Consider the following 23,160-nt stretch of genomic DNA (forward strand, 5'->3'; position numbering starts at 1 on the left):
TGGATTAGAATTATCTATCAGAAAATTCTTTTGTAGATCATACACAGTGAATGGTTTAGTGAACTGACTGGTCCCACAAAATTATATTGTTCTTTGCAAGTAAACCTAAACATACAAAAAACAATAAGGACAGATAAGGATAGATTCGTTCATCTTCTTTGTATCATTTTTCATCTAGATCATTCAGAGTGAATGGTGTAGTGGTCACACTGAACGACAATGTTCTCATCAAACCAGGCAGTCCTATAGTAAACCTTAAAAGATTCCTTCATGTTTTTGACCTTCTTTTTCATCTAGATCATGCAGAGTGAATAAAATATCACTTACTTACATAATTTATTTATGATATAACACCCCTTTCTTAAATAAATGGCCTCTTTAAAGTCTTTTATGTTTGCCGCAAGAAGGGAGAGAAATTTAATTTGACCCCCGGTTTTTTCTCTATTTTTCTAGCTATTTTCAGCGTGTTAGTATAGTGTAGACACAACTTTAATCCGGGGAAATGAAGCATTCTCATTGGTCTAAAATCACGGATGGTCACGTGACCAGAATTTTTATCCAGGGAAATGCCGTGGCGGCAATGTTTTGCTTTATTGAGATTGACCAATTTGTTGTTTTGATTTGAGCGGGCGAAATTTCTGTACAAACCAAAATATGGCTTCGTTGGAATACCGGTTGAAACACTTGTGATTGATATAATCGATACCTCGACCCTATCGATTTTTAATCGATTATCTCTAATTGATATAATGGATATCTTATATCTGATTGATATAATCGATACTCACAATTTTTTAGGCGCCGATTATTTAGCTATCGATTTTGATCGATAATCGATTTTATTAGTAACGTCTGGCCGTGAGTGGGAATCAAACCCTGGCCTCCTGCACAGAAGCCAAGGTCGACTACCACTATACCACAGGTGCATGACATGTCATATGATGAGACCCCAAGTTCAGAACAGAGAAGCCTTTTCTTCTTTTCAAGTATTGACGCAAATTCGATTTTTTTTTGCTTCTACAGTAGTTTTGAAAGTTTAAAATGACATTAGAAAAATATAATGTTCAAAGTCCAAAAACCTGGGCTCCAAACTTTCGATAAAGTCTCGCAAAGTGGAATACCGTCAAAACTGCTCTAACTTGGGACGACACCACCTCAGTTGCTTTGATACGTTTTAATTTGTTTAAATGTTTTAAGATATAGCCAGGAGTAATGAACAAGAACTTGAAGATACTTTTAGTTCGCAAGGGATGTTTCCGGCAGTAGCTCCACGTACAGTTTCGGAGTGGAAAGCTAATTGACTTCATTAGAAAAGTAGTTTGAAAAGTTTTTAGCACGGTCAGTGGGTTGAATGGTGCCAGATGAAGTAGAGTGTTTGGACTTTGCTGGAAAAATTGATTTAATTGTTTTCCACAATTTTTTTGGGGATACACGGTCATGTTCGATTAAAGTTGCTGTGTCTTTTGTGATACGGGTTGGTGTTGAGATAATTTGTTTGAAACCATGCAAAGACATAATGTTTTTAAAATAGGTGTGAGCGAGAGTCATTATCATTTTCATAATTGACATTGAAATCGCCCATCAAAATAAAATAAACAAAGGGAATTGATGGGATATTTGTTTAGAAAACAACAAATCATACTTACAAGCTCCCTGTGACTCTGGACTTGTTTAACAATGACCACCCTTTTTGAACTCGTGTAACTCATGACATGTTCAAGAATGCTATAAATGCTTTAGTGCTAAAACTGGGGCCTTGCATTATTATTTATACAACAAAGGAGCGTCAATAAAATCATTTTTTTTTCTTTTTGGAGAAATAAAAAACTTGTTTTTGAGATCACAATTGAGGATGCTGTAAAACTTAAAATTGAATTTCTCAAAAGTAATGATTGAAAATATAATGAAATTTTCACCCGAGATCATCTAAGATTCTTCGATAATTTTACTTTTCTTAAGTGAAATACATTTTATATATCTTTGAATTTCTTTAAGAAGATAGTCACAGGCAAACTGACCTAGCACCAAACTCTAAAACTGAGACTAGATAGGGCACACCCATTTTTTTGGAGTTCAGGGTTAACTCTACATAATGGATCCATATTAGCACAGCTAGTTGTTTTGATGGAAATTTCGATAATTTTTAGTGTTACTGAATATTAGATCTTTACCTGTCCTTATTATGGAACTGTTTACACTAATTTTAAGAACATTAACACATTTTAACTTTTTATTTTTTCTAAATTTTCAAGCTTAGGAATTTCTAGGGTTAAAAATTAATAACTTAATTGAACTGAAGCTCAGATTGTTTTCCTATTTCAAAGATTAGGATTATTATTTGCGTTTGCAATTTTTTACTTTTAGTATCGCTTTCTTTATCAAATTCTTTTTATAAAGGCATGAGGCATGTTGAATGGATTGAACCCTGCTTTATTTAGTGAAAAGTATGATTTTAGTTTCTTAGAATAATAAAGAAATATTTTTAACATGGTTCGAAACACAAGAAAAAATTTAGAAGATGAAAAGAAGAATGGAGATTCTGATTTCCAGTGGATTGGTGAAGGATGTAAAGTGAAACGTATGTGGCAATATCGGTAAGGCACATTATTTATTATTTTGTGTACAAAAAATTGTTTCTGCCCAACCGTCTCCTATCTGGAGATCGAGAAAGTTCCTAGAAATTAAAAAATATGAAAAATATGAAAAACTGTCTTGTATCCACTTAAATTTTATGCGTATGGCAGTTAAAACTTAGATTAAACTTTATCTCCGCAGTTTTACTTTACCTTTTACTTTGATAATCCGAGAACCTATCTAATACTGCCCAACTTATATCGCCCTGCCTGAGTGACTTACAAACACCCTTGCCTTTTGACCTCTCCGCCCTAGTAAAATCAGGATCATATTATTACTGAGCTCAATTATTATTACTTGACCTTCATTCAATGACTGCTTATCTTTCCGGACGCCCTTTATTTAGAGATAATATGAAGCCGAGAGACATAGCTAGAGAAATGGCTGAAATGACCTAGCAAAATTTCTGAAAAAATTTGAGTAATAGCTATGAGGCTACATACAGCTTCTCTGTCCAGTTTTTACTGAATTCACATTTCCTAGCTTATTTCACAATTTTGATTAAGAAAAACTCAGGTTCTAGAGCTGAAATTGGCTGAAGCGACCCAGTTAACTTAATCGAGTTTGATCTGTAATTTTGTGAAAGTTAAAGTGACTTTCATGTCTTAACTGATCTTATGGCTTTAATTCTTGTCAATCGATCTCTTAGAATGGATTAGAATTATCTATCAGAAAATTCTTTTGTAGATCATACACAGTGAATGGTTTAGTGAACTGACTGGTCCCACAAAATTATATTGTTCTTTGCAAGTAAACCTAAACATACAAAAAACAATAAGGACAGATAAGGATAGATTCGTTCATCTTCTTTGTATCATTTTTCATCTAGATCATTCAGAGTGAATGGTGTAGTGGTCACACTGAACGACAATGTTCTCATCAAACCAGGCAGTCCTATAGTAAACCTTAAAAGATTCCTTCATGTTTTTGACCTTCTTTTTCATCTAGATCATGCAGAGTGAATGGTATAGTGGTCACACTGAACGACAATGTTCTCATTAAACAAGGGGATGACGATGATGATGAAGATAAACAACCTGCTCTTGGTCAACTCTTGGAGCTGTATGAAAGCATTGGCAATGATCCAAACAGAGCCAAAGTTCGATGGTATTTCTATCACCATGAGATGCCAAAATCCTTCAGATCACTTGTCAGTAAGTAAGCTCTAGTTTAGAAGGGCGACTTTCTGCACTCTTATTGTTGGAGTCTAGGCACATATACCTTATTGGAACTAATTTTCGCGGGAAGTAATTTTCGCGGTCTAAAAAAAATATCCGGAAAATTGCATTTCGCGGGTGTTAATTTTCGCGGTTTTTTCCATTCTGGAATTTTCGCGGGTTTTAATTTTCGCGGTTTTGCCCTTTTTTGGACAAATTCTTTCATTTTGCTAGGGATTTTTCAGATGTTTTGATAAAATTAGAAAAAATTGTATTTCGCGGGAATTAATTTTCGCGGTTTTCAACTCTCAAAATTTTTTGCGGGATCAAATTTTCGCGATTTTGACGAAAAACCGCGAAAAACGCTAAAATTAAAACCCGCGAAAATTAGTTCCAATAAGGTAAGTGGGCAAAAAGTTGACACTTAAAAATATTTTCTTGAAAGAATAAGGTAATGACTTCAGACAGTAAGTAAGCTCTAGTTAAGAAGGCTGACTTTCTTCACTGCTCTCTGCAGTCTTATTGTTAGAGTAGGCAAAAAAGTGGGTAGAAAGTTGACACTTAAAAATCTTTTTTTGAAATAATAATGTATTGACTTCAGGCAGCCATTTTTTTACCTCTTTAATATACTATTAGAATAGACAGGGCGAAAAGTAGTCCGTCTTAACTAGAGCTCATTAACAAGTGTATGAAAAAGTGAGCTAGCTGATTTAAGCAAAGTTTTGTTGCTGTTTCTTCCAGCCTAGGATTGGGCTTTTCCAGTTAAAATCCGTACCCCCCACGTTGAGGATATCCAAGATGTTGTTGCTGTTTCTTCCAGCCTAGGATTAAGTGATTGAATTAAGTGTAGCATCACATAATGGCTTGTGTCTGATTAATATTAAAAAAATATGATTTTTTTTTAAATTTACAGTACTGTATGTACATTTTGATTGAATTTTCCATTTCTTAGTAAGAAAATGTCAGTGGTTCAGTTAAGTATTTTTCTTCTCCAGTTGCGTGGTGGGTCGACAAAATTTCAGGCAAATTGGGTAGGCAATTGTGGAAAAATTTGATTTTGGTATCCTTATCAAAAGTAATCTTTGTAAAAATTAGTAATTTGTGAGTATATTTTTTACCAAAAGCTGCTATTTCTGAGGAGTAAATAGAACAAGAGGCGTTAAAATTAGTAATCAGAGGTGTCTTTTTGCGCCTTTTGCATTTCGACGCCCCCCAAATAATTAACCGCTGGGGGAACTGCACCCCTGCCACCCCTGTCACCACGCTACTGTCCTTTTCCTTTTCTCTTTCAGAACCGGAAGAACAGGAAGTGTACACGTCTTTGGATGATTCACATGGTGGTGTTGAAGATATTGACGCTGAAACCATCATTGGTATGTTAAACTTAAACATGTTTTTAACGTTTCCTTTCCACACTATTTCAGCTTTTAACGTTTTTTCTGATGGTTTGGTCTAAACAACAAAATTTGCTAGATTTAATGCATTTAATTCAATTTTGATTTAAAGTTTGATGATGTCATGAAATATCTTTTGATAGGAACTTTTTCAAGTCATCTTTTTATACCATCAGATTTAAAACTATTTTCCCATAAAAATTTTTTTTACCACCCACCCAACACCCTTTACTACTACTCGAAACTTGGTTTTGGACCCTCTAAGTATAATCTGCACCAGATTTCATTCCTTTATCACCATCTGAAGTATTCTTACGTTTTTGAATGGACTCCCCCATCAAAAAGAGGAGGCATAGCATATCGTCGCTGTAAAATAAGAGTGCCTTATGTCCATTTTTGACATTTTGAGGAAATAGCATTTTAAGAATTCTCATGTTTGTAGTATTGAACATAAGGCACTCTTATTTTACAGCGATGACGTCGCTGTAAAATAAGAGTGCCTTATGTCCAATACTACAAACATGAGAATTCTTAAAATGCTATTTCCTCAAAATGTCAAAAATGGACATAAGGCACTCTTATTATTACGATATGATCTTCGTAAAATCTTTCGAATTGACAATAAATCACACTTTTACTTGACAATTTAGGATATAATTTTTAGGTTTTAGATTTCCGCCTAAATTAATGTTTGTATAAAAAAACTATCAGTACCCGAAATAAATTTTCCCCATTACTTTCTTTTTGTTTCCACAGGCAATTGTAACGTTCACAAATGTTTTGATAAAAAGCTCCCCAAATGCATTGGCGAAAGTGACTTTTTCACAAGGTAAAAACTTCCATCATTTTTGTTGTTATATATTTTGTTGTGAAAATTAGACAACCTAACCTAAAGTTTGAGGTATAAATTTTCAAATCTGACCCACTCGCTTTTCGAAAAGTGTAAAAAAAAACATGCCAGTAGAGGGTATAATGTATTTGGGCATCTTAAGACATTTTCCGCTTGGCCCTTTTTCATAGTGAGGGGGGTCCCATCTTCATGAAAAAGGGTCAATCTCAAGATTTAAAGTTAGCAAAATGGAAAAATTCTTAGTTTCCTCAGATACTAATTTTGAGATTGGACCTTTTGCCTTGATGACAGCGATAATATACAGAGCTTGCTGCATGAGTGACTAGCCTAGAAACATAGGAACTTAAAGTGGGCGTTTTAATTAAGTACTTGCGATTAAGTAAATTGCGACAAACACCACTATAACATTTGACACAAAAGGGAAATTCCAACCAAACTTTAAAACCGCAAGCGATTTTTAAGTGCTTTAAAGTACGGTTGGAAAGTAAAGTCTTAACTCTGAGCTTTAACATTAGACTTCAGACTTGAGACCTTAGGATCTCAGGATCTGAGGCTAAAATATATTCTAATATGGCTGAGAATACAGCCTGGAATCCACTTAAGCCCTCCCAAATCGAAAAAATCCAACGGAGCAAAATGCAGAAATAGTAATCCGCGCCCAAGCTTTAAATTCCGAAAAACGCTAAAATACCCAAATTTGCGAGTATATTTCGGCGCTGATTGAAACAGTGGGATACAAAATCAAAATAGATATCACATATTCCAAGGACCTTGGCAAGGTGCAAACCAAAATAAGTATGAGTAATTCAGGGTAATTAATTAATAAGGTTGATTTGGCACGTCATTTCTAGTTGTTTTATTATATGGCAAACGGTTTTATAGTTTTTTTGTTTACTTTTTAACGCTTTCATGCCCTTTTAAAGGTTTTGTTTTTAAATAAGAGTGATATATTTTGCTTATTCATTAATTTTAATTTACAAGCTTTTCACATTGAATTGACACGGATGTGGGGCAAGCTTGGTCAGAAAGAGGAAAAGAAAAATTTTTTTTTGCATATATCAGCACAATTATAACAATAGGCAGACACTGTCCTGATATGAAACATGTGTCTGATATGAACTATGTGTCTGATATGAAACGGGAACACTTATGTAAAATAGAGACTTTAAAGTATGATGAAAGAGGACTGTGGGTTTTCAATACTTGTTGCAATTATAATAAAAATTTTATTTGGTTTTCAGATATTGTTTTGGAGCAGGTCTTGGCATCAAATGTTTCAAAGAAGAAAGGACACCAAAGGCACCAACAAAGATTTGTAAGGCTCACCTTCTTTTAATGTTCTTCCTAAAGTTTTGCCTAAAAGGGATTAACAGTAAATTTTAAACATTTCTTTCCTCCTGAATAACATTTGAAAGAGAAGCATTCAAATTATGTCTCATTTTATTTTTAAGGAACTCTGACGATTGAAAATTTTTTTTGCTGTGAGTTAAAAAAAGTTGAAGCATCTTTTCTTCTTACTGAGAGCGGAACTCCCTGTAATGTCCCTTTTTCACTTTCTCAAAAACCGAATCTTGAAAATGAATAAATTTCTGTTCACCGGTTTCACCTTTAATATATATTTTAGCCAAATCGAGTAAAAGTGAGCCACCCAAAGCCAGAAGGTCCCTAATGCCAAACCGTAAACCATTGGAAGCATTGGAGAACAATCCTCTGAATGGTTCACCGAAGCGTAAAGGAAGCGATAGTGTATATAAAGAATGTTCAGCACCTCCCGATAAAGTGAAGAAACGTAACAAATCTTCTGTATCGACACCATCAAGTCAAGCGATGCATCGACGTTTCAGTAAGTTTGTTGACTAATTATTTTATGGTTCAGAAGATAAATTTTACAAGAGGCTATAATAAGATTCTAGTGTTATTTATACCTGGTGCGCCACATAAAAGGCTTTCAAGTGAATTTTCTCGAGATCTAAACATTTTGAAAGAACAAATTCTTTTTTTATTGAAAAGATGAAAGATTAACTTAAATTTTGAAGGGGTCATTTTATTAAATTTGGTTCATTAGATCAAAACTTATCCTCAATTGAAAAAAGTTCTCAAGTTTTAAGTTGTTTTCAAACTAATCTAGTAACTCTTTTTGTGTCCCTTTTTTTACGTTGTTACCCTCTTTTTCCTTCCCAGGTACTCAACAAGCAGTCAACAAACTTTTAGACTCAGACGACGAGGATCTAGGTAGCCTGTCTGACAGCTCAAAATCTTCAATCAGTACACAGTCTAGTGTCAAATCAAACGCAAGCGGTCGTTCCAACGCATCTTCGAAAAGCTCAAAACGTTCGAAGAAAACTCAATCCGTTACAACAACCAAGATCAAAAATAAAGAAGAAAACATCAGAACAGAAAATTCAACCATTGCCACTAGACGAAAAAGCTGTATGCCAGCCTTTGAAGCAAAACAACCACCTGCAGTGGCTAGAGTGACACGTTCAGCTATTAAACTGCAGCCTACGCCGAAGTCTACTTCAAAACAGACTAAGAAACGTAACAAGAATTTAACAAGTCATGAAGTGATGGTGAAAATTGAACAAATGAATCTGGTGGATGAAAAATCACGATTGAATTCAGATGTCTTCGATTTTGATAATGATGAACAGGTCAGTCAAACTTTTTAATAACAAACCTACATCGGCCGTAGCATGAAGGTAGAGCATCCAGCTACGGTGTGCAAGGTTGTGGGTTCGATCCCCAGCCGGGTCATACCAAAGATTCTTAAAACGGTTCTTGATGCCTCTCTGCTTGATACTCATCAATTAAAGAGACGGACTAAGGGTAAGTGGAGAAATCCAGGGAAAGTAGATGCGCCCTCCCCTACCTTCGGGTAGACAGCTAGATAAAAGGGAGCCTTCGGGTCGCCCTCGACTGTGGTTTCAGACATACTTAATTATACCAAACCTTCTGTCATTTTCTGAGTAGGAGAAAAGTAAAAGAGCAGAGACGAGGGAAGGTTTTAGAGCTGGTCTTAAAATAACGAGGAAAGTTAGCATCCAGCTACGGTTTGCAAGATTGTGGGTTCTATCCCCAGCCGGGTCATACCAAAGATTCCTATAATGGTACTTGATGCCTCTCTGCTTGATGCTCAGCAATTAAAGAGACGGACCGAGGGTATGTGAAAAAATCCAGGGAAAGGAGTGGCGCCCTCCCCTACCTTCGGGTAGACAGCCTTCGGGTCGCCCTCGACTGCGGTTGCAGACTTACTTACTTATACCAAACCTTCTGTCATTTTCTGAGTAGGAGACGAGGGAAGGTTTTAGATCTGGTCTTACAAACGAGGAAAATTAATAAATCTTACCAATGATGCTACAAATTTTATGCTGTTTAGCTGAAACTCGGGATAGCGGTCCCAATAACCTTGCCCGGTGCGACACGTGCCTGAAGAGGATTGCACTGTTTTTTTGATGTACTTAGGGTATATTTCACCTTTTGAACGTTTGATAATATAGCTTTGAAACATCATGTTTTCCTGTTGAAGAGCTAACGGTATGAGTAGTTATGGGTTTTGGACAGTAGAGAAACTTTATGCCAATAATATATGAAAAAAAGATTTTGTACGGAATTACCGAAAAAACTTGTTAGCCAAAATCAAAAATTTTTTAACCGAATTCGTTAAACTTTTTTTTGCCGAAGCGTTTCGAATGAAAGGATTGAGCCGAAATTTGGTTATAATTTTGAGAAAATCCCTTAAAGACCTCGGAAAGAAAAAACCGTCATATTTATTTCAACCCTGTGACGGTCACAGGCTGTCATATTTTTCTGTCCCCCAATCTCAAAGATTAACCTTAGCCGAATTTTATCCTGTGACCAAATACTTTAACGCGAAATGGCTTTTTTTTAGGAGGACAAGGCGCCGATATCCTTTGTCACACGATCTGGTCGGAAAGCGAAGACCACGAACTCGAATGTCTCAAAACGAGAATTGTCTACACGAAGTCATAACAAGGAAGATGATGATTTTGTAAATGAAAGTGGTGAGTCGTCAGGTGAAGAAGCTGAAATCGAAAGTGAAAGTGACGGAGACATCAGTAATTCTGATTTTGAGGTAAGGGATTAAAATTTTAAAATATTTTCCTATTGTCTTAATTATGCTAAATGCACTCATTAGACTTAATTGAGTAAGTGTGATCTGGTTGTCCGCGTTCAGCTACAAGCGATTTTATTTGAAAACAAATAAAAAGAAACACCATAACTCCAAATTTGAGTCAAAGATCAATAAAAAAAAAGAAAGGTGTGGTGGTGGAAAGAAAATCCTCCTCAATTAAATGGGGGTGAGCCACCACACCTAAACATCAACAACAACAGTCACTGATGATGATATGATGATTTTTGTTTGTCTCGGGGTGATGAACTAACCACGCACACCCTTAAATGTGGTTGAAAAACTATCAAAACTATCAAAACTTACGAAATGATCTTTCACAACTGGAAAATTGGAACAATAAACATTAGAACAGGGAAAGATGATGAAAAGCTCGAACGTGTAGTTGACGAAATTGATAAAGCCGATCTCTCGATATGTGGGTTACAGGAAGTTCGACGTCTAAACAAAGGAACAGCTCTGATTAAATCGAACTCTGGCAAAAAATACGAGGTACATTGGTCGGGACATAGTAACAAACGAACCCATGGTGTTGGTATTGTTATTAAAGTAGACTCGTCGATAGAAATTGTTGAAGTAATACCAGTAGATGCTCGAATTATTGTTGTTGATGCAATCGTCCGTAGCTGCTCATTGAAAATAATAAACTGTTACGCTCCTACAGAGGAAAGCACCGAGTCGTCAAAGAATTTGTTTTATAGAACATTGAATAAACAAATTAAATCATTGAAAAAGAACCAAAAACTGATTTGCATTGGACATTTCAACGCTTCTACATCTGCCGCTTGGTCGAACACTTCGTTACGAGAAGGAAGTATAATTAACGATTTGATTGTTAATGACAATGGAGAACGATTCCACGAATTCTTTGAACTGAATAAATTGTCTGTATTGAATACTTGGTTTACGCATAAAAATTGCAGACGAATTACGTGGCACTCCCCAGATGGAAAGACGAAAAAGGTATACGATTTTATCCTCTGTGCAAGTTGGTTACGTAAATATGTTACAAACTGTCGCGTGTTTAACTCTTTCGACTTTGATAGCGACCACCGTCTTGTTGTTGCACACCTTTGTACACCAACATCAAAGAAAGCAAGATACATCAACCGAACCCATACCAAACGTCAAAAGAGAATCGATTTCGAAGCAGTCACCCCAGCAATGACTGGACTTTTCAAAGATGATGTCTCACGAAAGCTTAACTCTAATGACGTTCTTAACTCAGAGTCGAACGATTTTCTAAACGAAAAACTTGTAAACACGATCAAAGAATCTGCCAATATCTACTTTCCTACAATGACATCTGAATCTCAACCACCTCCATGGAAAACAGATGCCAAACTCCAAGAACTTTTCCAAACAAAATCTGAGCTTTCATCTAAAAATGTTAATCCTGAGGATATCAAGCGAATCCGTAAAAAGATTCGACTACGAGCTCGTCATCTCAAAAACGAACACTTCAGGCTTGAAGCTGAGAAAATGAACACTTTTGTTATTAACAAGCAGATCGAAAAGCTATTCCATCGTGCCAAAAGACAGGAAACTACCCTCAAACCAACAAACAATGCTTGCCCAACCGATAAACTCTTAGAACACTTTAAGAAACATTTCAACCCTACTGACCCATCAATTGATACGTCACCTGAGGAAATAAATCAGACACTTCCAATATTTGTTAAGGAACTTCGAAAAATTTCTGACAGTACTGTCATCAACGACCTCCCACCTACAGCCGATGAAATAGAAAAACACATCCGTCTCCTCAAAAATAATAAAGCAAGCAATGACGTTGAAGCAGAGCTACTGAAGAAATGTTCACATCCGATAATGATTCAAGTAATCCAAAGAATCACCAACAACTTGTGGGAAAATCTAGATTTACCGAACGCTTGGGGTAACTCCCATCTGAGAACACTCTGGAAAGGAAAAGGCTCAAAAAAGGACGCATCAAAGTATCGGGGTCTTAGTATCGGATCTACTATCTGTAAGCTCGTTGTCAATATCATCTTATTCCGACTCCGCGACTGGTACGAATGTCAACTAACCGACGAACAGAACGGGTTCCGTCCAAACCGTGGCACTACTGATGGGATTTACACAGTAAAGAGAATACACCAAATCAGTCATCGAAAACAACAGCCGTTGTATCTATTATTTGTCGATCTCTCAGCCGCCTTCGATCATATACCCCGTAAATGGCTGTTTGATACAATTTGTCTTCGTTTCACCGACAAAAAGTCACCGATTATGATCAAGATATTGGAAAAACTTTATCAACACACCTCTCTAACCTATGAAGGAGAATTATTCCAAACATCTTCTGGAGTCCGTCAGGGTGGGCCAGAAAGCCCGTTTTTGTTCAACTTATATCTCGATTTCGTCATGCGTCTGATACTCGAGAAATCACACTTAAATGATGATATCAAGTTCTTTGATCACAAATACCAAATCAGCACTAGCTCTCTTTCGCGAGCAGAGAGATTATCGACTCGTAAAAAAAAGAACATTAATCTCTCAAACTTATCAATATTACCCTGGAGCGGTTACGCCGACGATTTAGTCTTATTCTTGAAAGATCACGAGAGTTTACAAATTGCAACAATTCTTCTTGATAATGTTTTCGTCAAGTTCGGTCTATCTGTCAATGCTCAAAAGACAGAGACGATGATTCTCAATTATCCAGTAGATTCTCCATATCCAAACTCAATTGTCGAATTAAACGAATGCCATATAGCCAATGTTTCTGAATTCAAATACCTGGGAGCCTATCTCGATTGTAACTAGCCGAACACTGGTGAAAAGGAGATAAACCACCGCATCCAGCTTGCTAACACTAAATTTCAACAAATGTCAAATTTAATTCAGAATTTTCGAATTAATCTGAAAACTCGCATACTTTTCCTGAACAGCTTTGTGCGAAGTAGGCTAGTATACGCCTGTCAGAACTGGAATCTGACCAAAAACAAATTTGACCGTTTGGATGTTGTGTATCGAAAACTCCTCCGTCGAATGATTCGTGGTGGATTCAGATTTTGTGAATCCGGATGCTAATGACTATCGATATGCAATTAACAACAATCAACTTCATAATATATGTGGAACATCTGATGTTAGCTTCTTTATAAAATCTCAGCAACATCATTACGTTAGTCATATCATTCGTATGCCAGTAACACGAACTGTCAAATTACTAACTTTCAATAACGATCACTACACTAAAAGAGGTCGGCCAACGAAATCGTTACTTGACCAAGCTATGGAGTTTAAAAATGTTTCATTAAACCAATATTTTACTCTTGCCTTAAGCAAGAAAAAATAATTTTGAAGTTTTTTTTCTTTTTTGATAGCTCGACATAGAGTCGTAACTCTCTGAAGTGAATAGGCCTCATGGGCGAGAGTCATGACTCTATGTCCAACCTTACCCAGTAATGGGTGGTTGTAAATAAATTATTATTATTATTATGGGAGCTACTATATGTGAGAGGTGTGATCAGGCGATGTCAGAAAAAAAAGCTAATTAAGTATCTAAATACTTGACTTTGACAAAATATGGTAACGAATTTAATATAAGACAAGGCAAATAATTTTTTTTTTGTTGTTTACAAGCAAAAGTAATTAATATTAACTACGTATCCAAATTTTTCGGGAGCTTTGCCTTCTGGATCTCCACTTGGGGACTTAAAGCACCCTCAGTTTAATCAATCGATACATCTTTGTTTATCAGATACCTTCGGGCATAATTACATTAGAAACTCAATCTTAAATTTACGGAAACGGTGTTGGATAATCCTTGGAGGATAAGGGGAACTAAAAATTTCAAAAAATGGCTGAGCTTAGACCAGGGCATGACTAGTCACATCTAGAAGATCTCGTCACATAGGTTTAATCATAACCTTGCATCCAGGTCTAACAAAATACCTCGCGAGACCAAAGAGTTTGACTTGGGTGGAGAATTAAAGTTAACAACAGTCTATATGCTTATTACGATCATTTATGTGCACCTTACAGTTGTCAAAAATCGTGCGTTCACGTATATCATTCTGTAAAATACACTTTGTATAAAACCAGTCAGTAAAGCTCATTCGTGCGTTCACGTATATCATTCTGTAAAATACACTTTGTATAAAACCAGTCAGTAAAGCTCGTTCGTGCGTTCACGTATATCATTCTGTAAAATACACTTTGTATAAAACCAGTCAGTAAAGCTCTTTCGTGCGTTCACGTATATCGTTCTGTAAAATACACTTTGTCTAAAACTAGTCAGTAAAGCTCGTTCGTGCGTTCACGTATATCATTCTGTAAAATACACTTGTCTAAAACCAGTCAGTAAAGCTCGTTCGTGCGTTCACGTATATCGTTCTGTAAAATACACTTTGTATAAAACTAGTCAGTAAAGCTCGTTCGTGCGTTCACGTATATCGTTCTGTAAAATACACTTTGTCTAAAACTTAAACTCTAAAGTTTATTCTGCTTATCCAAAAATCCTAATGTGTCCTCTAGTTTTTCTTAAAAACAGTGAGTTCATGGAACAGTATAATGACTGAATTATTTTCGCCAAAATAATGACTATCTTCCAGCTCGCGATATAAACGTTTTTCAAACCAATCAGCGCTTTTAACACGAGACATTCGGATCCCCTCTATTTTTGTTGGATGTAAAAGGAACGAGTACATTTGTTCAAAAACATCTCCACCAATCTCCATTAGCAAATGATTGGGCATGACCATCGCTGGGGTTGGAGTCGTTTTTCGTTTAGTGATCAAGTGCAGGTGATCGTATTTTTCATGAAGCTCTACTCTTAAGAAGTAATAATCATTCGGTTTGCGGATGACCTTTCGAAACGTCTTATTTGGTAAATAACCAGAGATGTTTCGATACCATTCTTGGTAAGAGTGGAATAGATGAGATTCTGTTTTGTATGCGAATCTCTCAATACCCCATACAAGGTTATCATCTTTGCTGGCATGTTTTCGTTCTATGTCTCTCATCAGTGCGATTTCTGGCTCCACTTCTTCATTTTCTTCTTCTTCTTTCGGTTTAATACTAATATTGAAAGTCTTATCGTCAATTCGAAACCATGTGTCATCGCCTATCCATGTTATTTTAGCATTAAACATCATCTGGAAATATTTTTCAGGCGTTACGTCGAGATACTGTCTTTTGTATTTTGCATTCATTTCTTTGCATCGCTTTATTTGCATCTTGTATTTATCCACCTCATTCTTTTTCTTCACGCGATCAGATCTCCTCTCCAATTTAATCTGTTCAAGTTTCTTTACCAATTCCTCACAATCATTTTCAAGATGTAATTCCTTCACTTCAGATACATCATTATCACCTTTAGATGTTTCTCGTTCCAAATTGATTGAATTGACAAGATTCCCGAAAATTAATGTTTCCGTCTGTTTCCGTATTTCACGATCTGCAATCTCTTTTTTCTTCAGCTTAAGTCTTCCACTGAATCTGGTTGGAGTGATCGAAGCCATAATCTAGTTTATTTTTTAACCTGTATGAAATAGACTATTAGACTGTTACGATTCCGGACGGCATGGCCCCCGTCGTTTGAATCGAATTGAGGGGGGCCAAAAAATATGACGAAGAAAATTTTGGACTTTTCACCCTTATTTCACTCCTCTTAACGGTATATGTAAGATTTTTTAAAGTAAAAGGGGGCCATGGACGTGAAAAACAGCGAGCAGTTGTGGATCTGAAGAAGTTATAAGGAGTACAAAACCCTATCCGTCCATTCATTTTGAACTAACCTTAGGATCCGCAACAGGTGCTTGACCTTATGTATAAAGTCGTGGATCCAAGGGGGCTTAAAATTTATTACACGGAGAGTCTTAATCCCTTATACACGTTTTTTTTTATAAGAATGGTGTTTTTTCATTTCATGATAAATATTCTTAACTTTTTAGGGAAAATCGTCCTAAAGTATTCTCACAGCACTCTTAGGTTAGGACCCTAATTCAAATTAGCTTTACCATTTGTCTTCATTTTTGTGGAAGTAGTGAGCCTTACTTGAGGGTAACTGGCAATTTAAAATTGAAAAATGCTCTAAAAATGGCATTCTTTAGCTTTAGTTGCCAAATTCCATGATTGTGATATTCTTAGCATATTCTTAATTTTAAGGCCCATTCTGTCATGAACATTCTTTTAAAAGTATATTCTTATAGAAAAATGGCGTGTAAGGAGTATTTCTAAAAGTAACACTCAGCTATGAATTTTGAACCCCACATTATATTCCCCACATTATATTCCCCACATTATATTCCCCACATTATATTCCCCACATAGATTTCCCACATATTCCCCACATTATATCCCCACATTGTATCCCCACATATTCCCCATAGTCCCCACAGCCCCACAGGGTATCCCCATATTCCCCACATTATATTCCCCACATTATATTCCCCACATTATATTCCCCACATTATATTCCCCACATTATATTCCCCACATTATATTCCCCACATTATATTCCCTTAATTCCCCCACAGGACATGCCTCCCATGTATTCCCCACATATGAGTCCCCACATTATTCCCCACATTAGAGCCCCACATCCCCCATTGTATTCCCCACTATATCCCCCACATTATATTCCCCACAGGTATTCCCACATTATATTCCCCACATTGTATCCCCACATTATCCCCCAGTATATTCCCCACATGTAGTTCCCCCATCCCCCATTATATTCCCCACATTGTATTCCCCACATTATATCCCCCACATTATATTTCCCCACCATTGTATTCCCCCATTATATCCACCACTGGTGAAACAAACAACATCATATAAGTTTTACCCCTCTTTCGCCAGTGACATTATCAACATTTTCACTAGACGAAGATGGGCGACCTCATCACAAGGGTCCTCTCCTTTTCACCATTGGTTGTCCTCAAAACTTTAACAATGTTTCTCAAACATTTACACCAATGATAACTCACTTGCTGCATGATTTTTGAAATGGAGCTTTGATTTATTTGATTGTTTTCAAGTTGTTTTTTTCTCTGAGAAGACGCACCAATGAATTTGTGTCGACACTATGATTCGAAAAAAATAAGGCTTCAATGGCCAAAATGTTTCTTGTCGGACTCTAAAATACCTAATTTCTTAGGGTTGAGCTAAAAGAGGGGGGGGGGGACTTGATACCCCTCTGCCCACTATGGGATTGGACAAAAATATTGTCAAAAAGTGAAAATAAAAACATTATATTGAGAAATCATTAAAAAGTGGAACGAAAAAATTAAAAAGCAAAGGAACAATTATATTTTAACTGCCAGCTTAGTATACATACACGCTTTTGTATAAGAATGGTATTTTTTATTTCATGATGGATATTTTTTTTATTTTTTGGGGAAAATATTTTTACAGCATTCTTAGGTTAAGATCCTAATTCAGACTAGATTTAACATATTTAGTACATAGGTCTCAAACATAAAATGGCATCTTTGGGAAGGTAGTGAGCCTTACTTGAGGGCAATTGGCAATTTATAATTGCATGATAATGCTCTAAAAATGGCATTCTTAGCTTCAATTGCCAATTCCATGATGGTGATATTCTTTTTTGGCCAATTTTATCACAAATATTCTTATAAAGTGTATTCTTATAAAGTGTATTCTTACAAGAAAAAGAGTCGCTCCCCCTTTTCCAATTTTGCGGAGATTACTCTACTACCTATATAACTGCCAATTGCGTCCCCCTCTCCGGCGGCCGACTTTTTTTGGGGGAAGGGCGCCGAAATGCAAGAGAAGAAAAAAGGGTCTCTGATTACTAATTTCGGCGCCATTTTGAGTTTTTAACACATTAGAATTATCAGTTTTCGGTCAAAAAGAAAGAAAATAGCTAAAAATAGGGCTTGTTCCATTCCATTTGGAAGGACTATGTCTCTCTCAAATTATTTTTATACTGTTTAGAACTTTTCTTGTCATTGCTTTTTGAGACTACACGCTTTTTTTTATAAGAATGATGTTTTTCCATTTCATTATGAATATTCTTAAAGATAATTTTTGGGGTAGAAGCGACAGAAAGGGTGGCACCTCCATGCTGAGTCAGACAGGGTCATTATACTCATTAAGTATGATGTTTGTAAGCTTTCTTGCACCAAATATTTTAATTATGCTGAATGAGATGCCTTTAGTATGAATATATAAGACTTGTCAGTAGAAATAAATTGGGAAGGTCAGCTTTAGAGATATGAATCTAATTTCGACAGAAATAACAATCTGATGATGAAATACAAAGCTTCTCAAACCATTTTCAAAAGATTTTGTGCCACTAATTATTGTGATGCTGATAGAAAGAATAAAAAGGATAGAAATTGACATCATAATCAAGCTCCAAGAGCATAATCAAGATCCAAGAGCGTCGAAATGGTTGTTTTACGTATTTTGCACGTGGCTTTAAATAAATGAGACAGGGTTGAGCTTACTCTTCAATATGATATATATTATATTATGATTAGGAGAGACACTCTACGTCGGAGAAAGGGAAAAAACTCGATAACCTAAATTTATCTGATCGTTGGTCGTGGTGGCCGGTCGTGGTCGTCATTTCTGGTCGACGTTTAGAAACTCCCTTACTTTTTTCTTAAAATATGAAAAGCAGCAAAAAAAAAAAAAAAATAGAAAATTTCGTTTTTGAAAATAATTCAAAATTATTGAGTAATCTATTCAGACAAATCACTTTTTATATGAAAATTTTATAATATTTATCGATGCATCAATAATGCCGGCCGGGGATCGTTCAATCATATGCTTATGGTTTAACAAAAGATTATGAGATCTAGCTTAAATAGTGTTGAAAGTATGAAATAAAAAGTACATAAATTATCAAAACTTCAAGTTAAACGACAAACACAAATAACCTAAACTTGCTTGTATGTGCAAAAGAAAATCAAAAAATGAGTTAATTATATTCCACTTAATTAAATTAAAATTTCCACCGATAGCTTTTCAAAACTCCAACTGGTGTATATTTCATTTAATTCTTTCTGTCACGTGTCCTGTTTCATGGCCCCAATTAATAAACTATACAAAAATCTTATTATTCATTCTTGAAAATAAGAAACATGATGATCGATCTTTTTTCACCAAAATAATGATTTTTGGCAACACCAGGATAACCCCATAGTTCGAACATTTCGTATTCTTCAGTATAGTTACCATTATTCTCAATACACATTTCTTTTTGTTTCGGGTGTAACAAAAACGATTTTGCATTTTTCAATTCTCCTTTATTATCATGATTCACAATGAGAGTTTGAGGTCCGTCGCCACAATCAACGTTTCTCCTTTTGGTAAGAAGAACAAGAGTGGCGTAATTTGTCGCAGGCATTTCCTTCTTTATGAAAATTAATTTCTTTCCTTCTGAATTCATGTTTTCTTGTACATTATTTTCTAACAAATCATAGATAGCTTCATGCCACTTCTGATAAGATGTGTCAAGATTTGAAACATATTTTTTGGCAAAGAAAAATTCATTGACACCCCAAATCATTTTATCTTCCTTTGTAGCAACAATTGATTTTTCTGTCTGTTTCATCGCCCCTGCCGTATTTTCTGGTTTGAAATCATTTTGAGATTGCGTTGCGTTATTGCTTTTCAAAATTTCAATTTCGTGACGAAGTGCTTGGATCGCCAGTTCTTTCTCTCGTTCCATCTGTTCGAGTTTGATCTTATTGGTATTCTCCAAATCCTTGGCTTTCAGCTTGAATTCGTTTTCTTTGGCAGCAAGTTTGGTCTGGTACTCGTGCTCTTTTGCCAGAGTTACTTTCTCCATTTCATTGATTTTGGTTTTGCATTCGTTTTATCCTTGGCAGTAATGTCCTTGTCTTTTAAAATCTCTAAGTCCTTCATTTTAAGGTTGAACTCGTTTTCCCTGGCAGCCATCTTTTTGTCTTTCTCAGCCAGTTTGTTTTGAAACTCTTTGTGCTTTTTCAGCATTTCTTTCTCCATTTCGCGATCAACCACACCGCCCTTAGCCTCCATCTCATGGGCGGTCTTCAACTTGACCAGCTCAAGTTCATGACTTAACGATTGATTGTCTTTTTCAAGCTGCAAAATCTTCATCTTCTGCTCTTTATCCTGTTTGGACATTTCTTTCTCCAGCTCCAGGGTTTTGATACGATTTTCAAATGTCAATTTTTGAATCTGCTTCTCGTGTTCCTCTTTAAGTTTTTCAATCTCGATACTATCAGTATTCCTGGCGACATTTCTTCCAGCAGCACTGTGTGCCAAGTTGCGTTCATCGCCATGTGCAGAATCCATTTTATTTTTGTTTTGACCTTATTACGGAAAAGAAATGAAAAGAAGATGCTTTCACCTAAGTTTTTCACATTCTTGATCAGTTTAGAAATTGATTTTTTTTTTCAGTTCAAAATCCTTTGATTCAATGAATGAAATTCGAAAAATGACCTATCAAACTTTTAAGTTACTCTAGGGGCTGAGTTAGTTCTCGTATACACATCGGCGTATAGTCATTTTTTCTTTTGATCATGAAAGTATAGTCCTTGAAGAGTCAGAAAACGTGTGTGGCGTTATTTGGATCAGGCACAAATTTCCATAATGGGGGATTTTAGATTTTCAACCCTTTTTAGCCCTCTTGCTTGAAAAAAAATTTTTTTAAACTTTATACATAGACATATTATATACCAATCGATCACAAATTTTATGCTGATTAAGAAAAATGTCAGAACCATGGTCTGAAAATTTCGTTATCTGGAGATATGAAGCACTTTCGATTTTGATTTTTTGAAATGACTACTTTTGGTTCCAAATTTGCGTGGCTGTAACATTTGATTGGCTTACTTGATTTACTTGAAATTTTCGGAGGGTCTTGCCTACCGTTCAAATAATAAAATTCAGGAAAATTTATTTTTCTACATGAATTTCGATATCCATAATGGCGGATTCAAAACTTTCTTTCGTCACATGGGCTCTTAGGCTCCGCTAGCCTAAGAAAATTATTTTTTTGAGCTTAAAAGCCTGCATACTATATACCAATCGATCAGAAATTTTATGCTGATTAAGAAAAAGGTCAGAACCATGGTCTGAAAATTTTGATATCTCGAGCTATGAAGTACTTTCGTTTTCAAAACTTAGAAAACGTAAGTACTTCGTATCTCTTGATAACTAAGGCTAAAAAGGGTTGAAAATCTAAAATCCGCCATTATGGAAATTTGTGCCTGATCCAAATAACGCCACACACGTTTTCTGACTCTTCAAGGACTATACTTTCATGATCAAAAGAAAAAATGACTATACGCCGATGCGCATACGAGACCTAACTTAATCTCTAGAGTAAGTTAACCTTTCGAAAAGTTACCTGTCTCACAGCCCCGGTGGAACATTTTTCTTCAGTGAGGATAAAAATACCTATTGAAATACCAATGGGGATTGAAATTCTGTTGTTCCAAGATTAAAAAATTCAGTGGGATCGTTTTGGAGTGCAATTTTTAAACTTTGAATTTCGAATGGGGATGAGGTTAAAGTTAATCTCCTAGTGTGGCTGCATTTCCAGGGTATTTTCTCACCAGGGAAAAAATTTTGCCGAATGGGGCTGGGGTCCTAGCGGTTCTGTGACACAGGGGTGTTTTGAAAAAGGTTAAAGATTCTTTAAAAATTGATAGAACTTTTACATTAAAGAGGGTAACCAATTTCTGGCACACCTCGTATGAAAATTGGATTACAAAACAGAATAGTAGACAATCAGACTCCAGAAAATAAAACCCCTTGTCAATCCACATCTTCTCAAGCAATGCTCTCTTCTTTGCTTTATACAAAATGCTCAGGAAATTTCCACACCTTTTACACAGATTATACCTTTTTGTCAAGCAAGAAAATTCTTTCACCTAACCATAATTTAAAGCCATCACGCCTTGGGTCTGATTTTATTTCCTTTAAAAATGTCCATCCCCCATGGTGCATTTCAAGTTTTAAGTTCCTTGTATTCAATATAACATGTTTAAATTCCCATGACAATCAGATTAGGAAGATACGATGACAAAGTGGAATGGTACCCAATCTTGACCTGGCTAAAAAGACCCCTTGTCAATCCATATCTTCTCAAGTAATACCCTCTTCTTTGCTTTATACAAAATGTTCAGGAAAATTTCAAACTTTGTACACGTATACTAAACTTTTTTATCAAGCAGCAATTCTTTCAACACACAACACAAAAAACATCAAAATAATAACTAAGCTTTTAATATGTAATGTAGAAAGATTGAACAGTATGTCTGAATGCAAAAAAGAGAAGACCGCAACCACTCGTAATTCTTGGAATTCTTTTGATGAATTTTCTTGTAAGAAAGAATTTCTTTCCATTCATCTAAACTTATCTACAATTCTCCTACGAATGTATATCAACCCTCAACAAGTGATACGTAATCTTGACTTATGTTATTATTTTGTTCAAAGTCTGTATCGAAACACCATTTGAAGTTGGATATTAAAAGCAAAGGCAATCAGTAGGCTACGTCATATCTTCCTTTAGGCTTCTGCTCATCCTCTAGCGAAAAAAGTTTCTTATAGAGGCTGCTTAATACTCGGTAAATCTTCTTTCCCACAAAATGCCGCTTCTCGCCGAAATTCGGCGAGAAGGCTATTTTTGCTGGCGAGTGCTTATGATGATTAATTTGCAAAGGTACTCTACCTGTTACGAAGTAGCATAGCTTTCACTGTTCAAATTCAAGATGGCCGTCGAAGCGGGAAGTGGTTTTCGTCAAGCTCGAGTACTTGTTTTTGATTTGGGTAGTTTGTTTAAGGCAAAAGAAGTTTTGTTAATACAATTACAAGTTTTAGAGTATATAATATGTGTACCAAGAAAAAAATTATGGTCTAGAACATTTGTTATCAAGCTTATAATGTGGAATTTTGATTTGTTTTGGTGGACATTTTATTCGTTTTGAACGAATGTAGAAAAGATACAGTAACAGGTCTTGACAGGTATGTGGTTATTTT

General features: G+C 35.8%; 1 protein-coding gene across 1 annotated transcript in view; it reads left to right on the forward strand.

Moving 5' to 3' along the window:
- Nucleotides 1–2,449: 2,449 nt before the first annotated feature.
- The window catches only part of LOC136821583 (origin recognition complex subunit 1-like), a 38,364-nt gene continuing 17,653 nt past the window's right edge, over nt 2,450–23,160 (forward strand). The window contains exons 1-8 of the mRNA XM_067077808.1: nt 2,450–2,594; nt 3,583–3,788; nt 5,084–5,164; nt 5,942–6,014; nt 7,277–7,350; nt 7,660–7,878; nt 8,217–8,686; nt 9,925–10,128. Coding sequence (XP_066933909.1) covers nt 2,488–2,594; nt 3,583–3,788; nt 5,084–5,164; nt 5,942–6,014; nt 7,277–7,350; nt 7,660–7,878; nt 8,217–8,686; nt 9,925–10,128 — 1,434 coding nt within the window. The 5' untranslated portion in view covers nt 2,450–2,487. The remainder of the gene's footprint in view (nt 2,595–3,582; nt 3,789–5,083; nt 5,165–5,941; nt 6,015–7,276; nt 7,351–7,659; nt 7,879–8,216; nt 8,687–9,924; nt 10,129–23,160) is intronic.

The sequence above is a fragment of the Clytia hemisphaerica genome, unplaced genomic scaffold, assembly GCF_902728285.1.
Source record: "Clytia hemisphaerica strain Z4C2 unplaced genomic scaffold, Clytia hemisphaerica genome assembly, whole genome shotgun sequence".
Lineage (NCBI taxonomy): Eukaryota > Metazoa > Cnidaria > Hydrozoa > Leptothecata > Clytiidae > Clytia > Clytia hemisphaerica.